Below are 11,111 nucleotides of genomic sequence, written 5' to 3' on the forward strand. Positions count from 1 at the left end.
AAATAATAAAGAGAGATATTTTAGAATAAGTCTTCTGCAGACCATGAATATACAGCTCCGGAAAAAAATTAAGAGACCAGTCAGGATTTTTTTCTACATTAATGAAAATGCTCTTAATGACAAAAAATGTATTGGAATTTGGTAGAAATGTTGTCAGTAGTTTATATCATGAAACCAAAATGTTCATTCTACTCAAACAAATGCCTATAAATAGTAAAACGAGAGACACTGAACATTTGGAGTGGTCTCTTAATGTTTTCCAGAGCTGTATGTGCTGTATTTCATATAAATCCATCAAATGATTGTTGCGATTTTTCAAACCAAAGGGGTTCTGTGTGTTTCTCTAGATACATTTCTTATTTTATATTGCATTGTTGAACGGAGCCTGAGACTCAATAATTGTATTGCCAAAATTGCCTCTGCTGGCATGTCTGAAAATAATCAGGATATTTGATTCATATTACAGTACTATCCAAGCTATCCTGCTTTAAAGTACCTATGTGTGTTTACTGTTTGAAGTATACAGCTCTGGAAAAAATGAAGAGACCACTCCAAATGTTCAGTGTCTCTTGTTTTACTCCTTATAGGCATATGTTTGAGTAGATTGAACATTTTGGTTTTGTACTATAAACTACTGACACCATTTCTACCAAATTCTCCCCAGAAAATATTGTCATTAAGAGCATTTCCATTTAGTAATGTAGAGATGAAGATTGAAGAAAAATCCAGAGTGGTCTCTTAATTTTTTCCAGAGCTGTATATAGGAATGTAACCTCTGCTTTCTAATTTTTCTATTCTTACAGTTGGAAGTCCAAAAGACCAAGAGAGACCCCACATCTGGGCTTTCCTATGCCCAGCAGAGAAGCTACAATCGTGGGCTGAATATCCAGGTTTTCCCCCCTACCTCCCCCTGGAGCTCCACACCTGACAGTGATGAATGAAACACTGCAGCTAATGGTTGGCTAGGGAATATTGGAGTGCACACACACACGCACACACACACACACACACACGCACACACACACACACACACACACACACACACACACACACACACACACACACACACAGAAAAGATTGGCTCAACTGCTCTGCAATTAAATCTACAAAGTAACCTCCCCCAACCCTCTCTCTCTCTCTCTCTCTTTCTCTGATTGCCTAGTTTCTTCATCCTCCCTTTACATCTCTTCCACCCATGTCTATCTTTCAATGTATTTCCTCCCCCGTCTCTCTCTCTCTCTCCACCCCCCCTCTCTCACTCCCCCTCTCAATTCAATTAAAAAAAGCTTTATTGGCATGACTATTATGGTAAACAGTATTGCCAAAGCATTTAAGATATTACAAATAATAACAGAAGAGAACCATCAGAACAATATGTACATAAATCTCTCTATTTATTTCTCTTTCTCCCTCTGTGTGTGTGTGTGTGTGTGTGTGTGTGTGTGTGTGTGTGTGTGTGTGTGTGTGTGTGTGTGTGTGTGTGTGTGTGTGTGTGTGTGTCTCTCTCAATCAGCTGCTCTGATTGCGATCATTGTTTTTTATTACAGCCCATCATTACAACCATCAGCTGACAGCCTCCTAGTCCCACAGCACACACAGGGCGTCTCAAGGACTGTGTGTGTGTGTGTGTGTGTGTGTGTGTGTGTGTGTTTGTCTGTGTACTTGTATGTGTGTTTGTGTGTGTATGTGTGTTTGTGTGTGTGTATGTGTGTTTGTCTGTGTATGTGTATATGTGTGTGCGTGTGTGTGTGTGTGTGTATGCATGTCTGTGTGTGTGCTACGTGCATGCGTGCCTGTCTGTGTGTGTGTGTGTGCGTGGGTGTGAAAAAGTGCTTCAATAGGCGGAAAAGACACAATAGCCAAGGTTGTTGGTTCTCTCGCTGTATGTTACACGTGGTAGAAGCACTAAACTAAACTGTAGCCTCAGAAGTGATTCAAGCACATGTCACATACTTGAAATCAACTTCTAAAGCTTTGTGAAGGTCGTGCTAGCTTCACAAAGCACTCTTTGATGTCTTTACATTGTAGAGGGCAAGGTTTTTCCTCCACCTACTTATCTTTCAACTGGAACGTTTCTGTAAATCACGAGTCAAGTAGGCCTTCACAAATAATCGTAAAAGAAAATATCTGTGATTCATACATCTGTGCGATCACATTTCTATATGCCGACGATTCTCTTGCTAATACAGTATTACATTTTGCCATTAATACTTCTTTAACTTAAAAGGTGCTCAGAGGAACTTTCAAATTGTGTTCATTCTAGCGCCGCCCTTTGGACCAAAGCGGTAGTGTTTTTACTACACCAGCTGTTGTTCCTGGGTGAGCGTACCCATAACAAAGGCATTGAGAATAACTAATAAAAATTGAAAGATTTTATTGAATTATTTCTATTATGTTGTCTGCTTGGTGGCTTCCATTTTAACCCCACTGATTTCCTTGTCTGCCTCTCTTTTCATTGCCAGAATACTCTCTTCTAATTGGTCCAGAGTCCTGATCATAGACTGTATACATGGGGTGCATCACATGTCAAATACTGTCAGCTGAATATTACTATAGCCTCAGTCTGTCTGTTCATCTCTATCCGCCTCATATGTTTCATTCTCACGTTCTACCTTTAAAAGCGCCCGTCAAGGTTATCGGCGCACTGTGTAAACAACAAAGATGGGATGATGGGATCACACACACACGCCAACACACACACACACACACACACACACACACACACACACACACACACACACCTGTACTTCTATCTTTTTGAGGACACTAATCGACATAATGCATTCCCTAGCCCCTTACCCAGAACTAAATGCCTGCACCCTTACACAAACACTGACATAAACCTCATTTATACCTGAACCTTAAAACCTAGTGTTAACCCTCAAACAGCCCTTTAAAAAGGCCTGTTCCAATGTCCTCTATGTTGTCGCGGTAACAGTTGTGTGAGAAATGTAGATGGGTAGAGATTGAGGAGTTGCCAGACCAAAGCCGTTAAAAAACTGTTAAGTCATTGGCCAAACAGGTTGAACCAGATATGTGAGATGTGACTGTTTCACCTGATCTGATGTCTGATCAACAACACAGACACAAGTATCGAGTATCACATTGTTCAACAGTAAAGGAGGAAGTAGATATGTTTACTTACTAGCACTCTGTTAAACCTGCAGTGTGTAGAATTTTGGGTTTTATTTCCTAGCAGATTTTGTAGAAAGTGATTATAATATCCATAAGTACGTTTAATTTAGTGCATACTAGCTGAAAAAAATGTTTTGAATTATTATTTTTTCCCTTAGACAGGGTCTCATATATGTCCATATTTCTGCATATTTTGGACCAAGGCCTAGTACCGCCATCTTGAAAGTGTCATAGTTGGAATGTCATCAGGTGCATTGTTTAAAATTTTGAATTGTTCTTGTCCTTGAAGGCCACTGTAGCTTCAGTTATTATTCGAAAGGGGTGGGGTTACCCAGGGAGTGTTGCATTCTAGAACTTTCTTGATGATGTCATATTACACACTGCACCTTTAAAATGATGTTACTAAAACGTACTGTTTAATAGCTCTGTTACAAGTAAAACTAATGCATTTCAAATTATATTATAAAAATATTTCTGAAACTGAAATCTGAAATGTTCTGTCATTAGATGGTAATTCCTCAATAATGTAAAAGCAGGATTTTACTGTCGGAGCTGGTTTATGTTGGAGCTCATTTTAAACTTTATAGTATCATGCTACATCCATATAGCCCTCCCTGTTTAAAATCTAAGACGCATCATTATTGCATCACATTTAGCCGGACAGTGCCTTCCTCACTAATTTAAAAAAAAAATAAAAATGTCAACAACAACAAAAATGCAAATGAGTAAAAGGTCTGGTTGAAACAGAAGTTGGTCAAAACACCAACTGTTGATATAAAGATGGAAGCTCACCATTGACTAAGAAACAACTATTTATTTTTATTAATACAATTTAAATTCTTGAACCTTAGCTCTTATTTGCATGATAGCGTCCGCCAAGTATTTATATAAACCTCAGACAATCCCTGGAAATATTCCTTGTAATTCTGTGTAACAAGTGACACTATCCACCCACAAGAACACCTGCTTATTTAAAAACCAGCTGCTGGATGTCTGAACACATCTGTATTAAGCTGAAATGGGAACAACATCATTAGACCTTGTCCCATGTGTGTGTGTGTGTGTGTGTGTGTGTGTGTGTGTGTGTGTGTGTGTGTGTGTGTGTGTGTGTGTGTGCGTGTGTGTGTGTGTGTCGGGAGCTTTTTCTATCGGGAGCAATTTAGGGTTCAGTGTCTTGCTCAGGGACACTTCAACATGTGGCAGGGGAACGGGGGATCGAACCACCGACCTTGTACTTTAGGGGGCGACCGTCCTACCCACTTACCCACAGCCAACCCAAATAACGAAATAATCAATATAAAACTTGGATGAACTTGAACTGAAAATTGTGGTTCGATAAACTGTTCTATGAAAGCAGGTTCACAGGAGCATTTAAGGACACTGAGCTAGCGAAGCCAAGAAACGAGGTATCATCAGCTAATGGCAACTGGTGTCCGTGCCAAAATAAAGTAGGCTCTGTTTGGAAGGGGGTCAAGTGAGGGGATATAACTAAAGAGTAAAGGTTTAGCGGGGCTTTCTGTTGTGTATTGAATGGCAACAAGCCCAGACCAATATTGTAAATAAGAAACTGTTCTTAATGTTTTATCTGGAAAAATGAAGGTTAAATAAAAATAATTCAAAAGAAGTCTTCGGCTTTGTAAATTAACTCTGTAACATCTCAATAAAGTACTTCGGCTTGATGCCTACTCCATAATACTACTGCATCCTTTATACCTAGTCATTAAAGCTGGGGCGTAGGATTTGGGGAGAAAATGGCAGTTGGGATAGAGATTCGAATCCAAATACCTCAACCGCTCCACTTGTTCTCTTTGGTCCCTCCCCTATGGTCCCTCCCTGACACGCTCTACACCAACAAAGTCGTGCCAAAGTGAATGGACAGTCCCAACAGCCAATGAGAACAGAGAATCGGAGCCTCGCTGTGATTGGTCAAAATGTACAGCTCATGTTAACTTTGACGAATCAGAAATCTTATACCCCAGCTTTAAGTAGAAAACCTCTCATTCACCACACAATCTTTCCCGAAACACTTTTACCAATAGTCCAATAGATCTGGTTCAACAAGCATTCGTACACCAACCTCTTGCTTGGCGCTGGCTTGGCCTTCCACTGGCTAGTAGTAGTGAAACATCCTTCTTGGTCCATTTCAAAGACATTTTCTAGCTCTTAAAAAAAATATATTATATACTGTATATAGATTCAGTTTTCTCTGTCGCCATTAAAATTACAGATGGATTTCGGTGCGAATATTATTGTCCAGTTTTGTCTCCAATACCAATCTGGTCCAATGCAAAAACGAAAAAAAATCGCGTGTGTAATGTTTTTGTTTTTCTGTTTCCATAGCTCTTTTCGCTAGACGGCGACGCCAATTCTTTTTCACCAGTCCTTTAAAAAAAACTACTTTTTCTCTCTCTCTCTCGTCTTTTTCGTAGCCATGGCAGCCCCTTGTCCCCATCCACCAGCAGCTACCATACAGACATTTGGACATTTCTTCATTTCCTGGCGTTGTTTAGCTCTTAAAATATAGCCTTTATATACACTGTATATAAATTCAGTTTTCTTTGGCCGCCATTAAAATCACAGAAAGACTTCGGTGCGGATATTGTGGTCCAGTTTTATCCCCAAACTCAGTCCGGTCCAATTCATCCAATGGCTCCGAAAGCGCCGAAAAGAAAAAGAAAAATCGCCTGTTTTTTTTGTTTTGTTTTTTTCAGTTTCCACAGCTCTTTTCGCTAGACGCCAATTCTTTTTTAGCTGTCCTTTGAAAAACACTAAATGTTTCTCTTTTTCGTCTTTTCCGTAGCCATTGGCAGACCCCATCCACCAGTATAAAACCTGGACATTTCTTGATTTCCCTCTGGCGCGGCTGCAGCCCTGAAGCCAGCCAGACAGACAGACAAAGGAGGGGAAGCCCTGCCAAGTCCCTCCACTGCAGACACACACAGGGCTTTTCCTTCCCTCTCTTCCTTCTCTGCTCCCTCGCTCTTTTTTCTTTGCTTCTTCTTTCGACTGGGCAGCGTTCCCGAATCCAGCGAAGATTTTGGCGACGTTCCAGTGTGTCTGCCACTGTGTCTGAAACCTTTCTATCTATCTATCTATCTATCTATCTATCTATCTATCTATCTATCTATCTATCTATCTATCTATCTATCTATCTATCTATCGATCTATCTATCTATCTATCTATCTATCTATCTATCTATCTATCTATCTATCTATCTATCCATCCATCCATCCATCCATCCATCCATCCATCCATCCATCCATCCATCCATCCATCCATCCATCCATCCATCCATGTTTTCGCAAAGCAAGCCCGCCCTCCTAACCCCTTCCACGAAATATCCCCAACACACACTTTAGCCAAATCATTCCAAAAAGAATCTAAAGAATTATTTCAAATCGTAATAGTATTTGACTCAATATTTTTCCCATCTTAGCATTTCTCTTTGCACCAATGAGTCAATACATACTCTCCAACCAACCTTAACACTTACTTCTTATTACTGTCCGACTGTATTTCTGTGGTTGATGTTACAAGGTGGAGTGTGAGCGTGTGTGTGTGTGTGTGTGTGTGTGTGTGTGTGTGTGTGTGTTCAGTGCCAGTGCAGCTCTATTCATCTATAGCCAAAACTCAGCGCCCCCACTTGTAGTCAAGAGGGGGCAGGTTTGTTGCCAACTGCCCCCAAGAACTGCCAACTTATTGCTGCTGTCAGTCTCTCTCACTCTCTCAAACACACACACACACACACACACACACACACACACACACACACACACACACACACACACACACACACACACACACACACACACACACACACACACACACACACACACACACACACACACACACACACACAGAACACTCTCTATCTCTTGCAAACACACACTTTTCTTTAAGCTATTTATATGTTAGAGTATCCTTCAGAATAAATGAATCAATCGTTATATGTATTTTTTTGGGTGTGGCTCTATATAAGCCTGTACAGGTTTCTGCCACACCCACACATGTATTTTTAATTTTTTTTACTACATGTTTTTTTAAATCTATTTTGTATGTGGAATAAAATAAACATAAACATATGTATATGTATAGGATTTTAAAATGCTAATATCTGATCATGTCATCAAATGTATTATGTATTTTCTTGTTTAATCTAAATAATATTTTTTTTAAAATGGTGCCCACAGCGTTACCTAATTATAGAAGACAAAAACTAAAATAATGGAAAAAAAAATACAATTTTCTGTTAATATGAATATAGGGTTAGAGTTTTGTTTATGTATTTGAATGCAGTGTCTGAGTAGTAAATAAATAAACTTGCCTTGACTAATAGGCTTAATAAACAAACGGAAAATGTGGCATAATCAACCAATCCAGTCTTCTTATTATAAGCAAAACAATTAAACTTACAGCGAATAAACGCTCCATCAACAATACTGCAAGTGTGTGTGTGTAAACAAAGTCCATAGTGTTCAGAAGGCGGACAGACATACGCATGCGCAGTAACTTCTATTTTGTAAAATTAGTAACAGCTGATGCAAAGAGCTTATTTCCTTTAACTTAACTTGCTTATGACTTTGTAATAACGTCTGTTTCTCTCTTGTGAGGAAGGCGACACTGCAAACGTTTGGCAGAGACAACCAGAAGACAAAATATCCTGAAAACTAGCTCGCTTTTGTAACATGGCAACGTCAGAAAGTTATATCACCTAGCTTCCGATGCTAACGCTAACTAACTTGGTTCTCTTACCGGCTACTTTCATAGTATTTGCCCCGCCAGGCATCGCTGTTTCTGGGGTTGGCATCTGAGATTTAGACGACATGATATCTCCCATCCGACTGTTGGTAAAATGACGCCAAATGAGACGGATTCTGGAGGAGGATACCATTGACTCGCTAGCAGCACCGATACACGCCTCCTGAGTCCTGCTGCAGTTACAGTTACACACACACGCACACACACACACACACACACGCACACAGTCAGTTTACACAATGTCATAACAAGGCTTTCGTAAGGTCCACGTGCTCACGTAATACTGATCAACTAATCCCTGAAAATAAACAAAAGGCTAACTGCGTGTATAAATGTTAGGCTATATTTTTTCGCTTGGATCACTCAAGGACAGATAGGAATTTCTGCACAAATTTCAAAGCAGCCATTCTTTAGAGAAAAGTTAAATTTGCTGGTTCTTTCCGCTATTTCATTTAAATCACATGTAGGCCGAATTTACCACAAGACCTTGATATAACAAAAACTAGTTTATATGTACACTTCGAAGACGTTGAAGGTAGTAAAATAAGTCAATTAGCATTTAATTTGTTAGAATTAGGAATGGGGTTTGGGACAAAAGACATTCTGCAACAGTGAAACAGACAGTGCAAGTAAAGTAAAATATTATTCAGGAGGCCTATGATAAAGTTAAAAAAAACACGTAATTTAGAACATAACAAATAAAATGAATCAATTACATTAGTAAAATATGCAGAGCAGAATTACACATTTAAATAGTTAATTTAAGCCTAATTGACAATACAACCTTGTTATCACATAAACAAATTGATTTTAATCTTTGAAGATGTTTAGGGTCGTAAAATAAGTAAATTAAAGGTGCAGTGTGTAATATGACATCATCATGTAAGTTCTAGAAAGTTCTAGAATGCAACGCTCCCTGGGTAACCCCACCCCTTTCGAATAATAACAGAAGCTACAGTGGCCTTCAAGGACAAGAACAATTCTAAATTTTAAACAATGCACCTGATGACATTCCAACTATGACACTTCCAAAATGGCGGTGACAAGACCTTGGTCCAAAGTATGGAGAAATATGGACATATATGAGACCCTTTCTAAGGAAAATAATAATAATAAAAAATAATAAAGAGCTATTATGCACTAAATTAAACGTACTTACGGATATTGTAATTATTTTCTACCAAATCTGCTAGGAAATAAAACCCAAAATTCTACACACTGCAGGTTTAACAAAACATTTTAGAATTATGAATGCAGGTCGGTAAAAACTAATACAGTGGACATTCTGCAAAATAATAGTTGAATTAAACTGTTTTTATTCTTCACTCTTCACCGGTACATATAAGAAAAATATAATCCTGACTTGTTTGTTATTAAGTCTGGTCTCATCCAGTATGTTTCCGTGCATTTATAAGGCATTAAAACACAAAAAATAAAAACATGTAAACGTGCTGGACAGGTTGTGAAATTTTTTGAAACTCTTGGGGCGACTGTGGCTCAGTTGGTAGAGCGGGTCGGCCGATGATCAAAGGGTTGGAGGTCCGATCCCCGCCCTGCCACCTGTGTCACAGTTGTTGTGTCCTTGGGCAAGACACTTCACCCACCTTGCCTCGTGTGAATGTCGATAGTTAGCCTGCTATCGGTGTATGAATGTGTGTGTGAAACAGGTCTCCATTGCAAAAGAGTCTTCGGTCTCAATGGGATATGTATAAATAAAGGTTAAAAAAATAAATAAAATAAAATAAAGAGTAAACACAATAACACAGACAGAGGAGGATGAAACATTAACCAGGTCTTTGGGCTGCTATGTCCTAACTTGAGATTGTCTCAACATTTCTGAAGCAATAACTTCCTCCCTCCTCCTTCCTTCTCACTTTGTGTGGTGATGTTTTTATTTGAAAGCAACCGAACATCCATCTAGATATGTACCAATGTCACCAACAGAACTGAGGTTACTGGGGAACTCAGTTTACCATTATACTGCTGTTATCTAAGTTCCAGTCCGAATGCATTCTTAAATTTATGAGCATGATTAAAACATAGATATATGTTTTGTCTTTAAATGTGCCTCCCATTCACATTAAAAGGTCTCCAAAGGGGAAAATAAAATGCATGTTAATGTCTGTTGCATTGTTCAGACACTATATATCTATGCTGGTTGGTTGAAGAAAAATAAGGCTCTATCTATAAGATGCGGGCACTGATTATTTTCATCGTTTGTGGCTGTAGCCAAATAAGTACACACACACACAACAGCCCCCACTGGTTCCCAGTACGGTGTGTGTATGTGTGTGTGTGTGTTTGTGAGTGCGTGCGTGTGTGTGTGTGTGTGCGCCTGTGTGTGTATGTGTGTGTGTGTGCGAGTGTGTGTGTGAAAGAGAGCGTGTGTGTGTGTGTGTGTGTGTGTGTGTGTGTGTGTGTGTGTGTGTGTTTGTGTGTGCGTGCGTGTGTGTGTGTGTGTGCGCCTGTGTGTGTATGTGTGTGTGTGTGCGAGTGTGTGTGTGAAAGAGAGCGTGTGTGTGTGTGTGTGTGTGTGTGTTTGTGTGTGCGTGCGTGCGAGTGTGTACGTGTGAAAGAGAGCGTGTGTGTGTGTGTGTGTGTGCGTGCGTGCGAGTGTGTATGTGTGAAAGAGAGCGTGTGTGTGTGCGCCTGTGTGTGTGTGTGTGTGTGTGTGCGTGCGTGTGTGTGTGTGTGTATGTGTGTGCGTGTGTGTGTATGTGTGTGCGTGTGTGTGTATGTGTGTGTGTGCGTGTGTGTGTGCGTGTGTGTGCGCCTGTGTGTGTGTGTGTATGTGCGTGCGTATGTGCGTGTGTGTGTGTGTGTTTGTGTGTGTGTGTGTGTTTGTGTGTGTATGTGTGTGTGCGCGTGTGTTTGTGTGTAAAGAGCCATATGGAAGAACCCGGCGGGAGGAACGCTGCTCATGTTGGAAAAATATTAATTTGAGCGTTTGATTATGAAGGTGTGAGTTATGAATAATTCAGGAGGTTTGTGCATAAATTCACATTCCACACCCACACACACACACACACACACACACACACACACACACACACACACACACACACACACCATCTACACACACACACACACCACCTAAACCTGAACCAGAGACTCTCACACAAAGCTCTGTACACTTTTATCTGTACTGTGTCCTTGCTCTACTGTTGTGTTTATTTGTGTCTCAGGTGTTGCTCATTTCACTTGTGTTTTTTCTGCC

General features: G+C 39.9%; 1 protein-coding gene across 1 annotated transcript in view; it reads right to left on the bottom strand.

Moving 5' to 3' along the window:
* Nucleotides 1-8,071, bottom strand: part of msraa (methionine sulfoxide reductase Aa) — a 25,669-nt gene extending 17,598 nt beyond the window's left edge. Inside the window, exon 1 of the mRNA XM_080047442.1 lies at nucleotides 7,889-8,071. Coding sequence (XP_079903568.1) covers nucleotides 7,889-8,027 — 139 coding nt within the window. The 5' untranslated portion in view covers nucleotides 8,028-8,071. The remainder of the gene's footprint in view (nucleotides 1-7,888) is intronic.
* Between the last annotated feature and the right edge of the window lie 3,040 nt (nucleotides 8,072-11,111).

Source organism: Ammodytes marinus (assembly GCF_949987685.1).
Source record: "Ammodytes marinus genome assembly, chromosome: 19".
NCBI classification, from domain to species: Eukaryota; Metazoa; Chordata; class Actinopteri; order Uranoscopiformes; family Ammodytidae; genus Ammodytes; species Ammodytes marinus.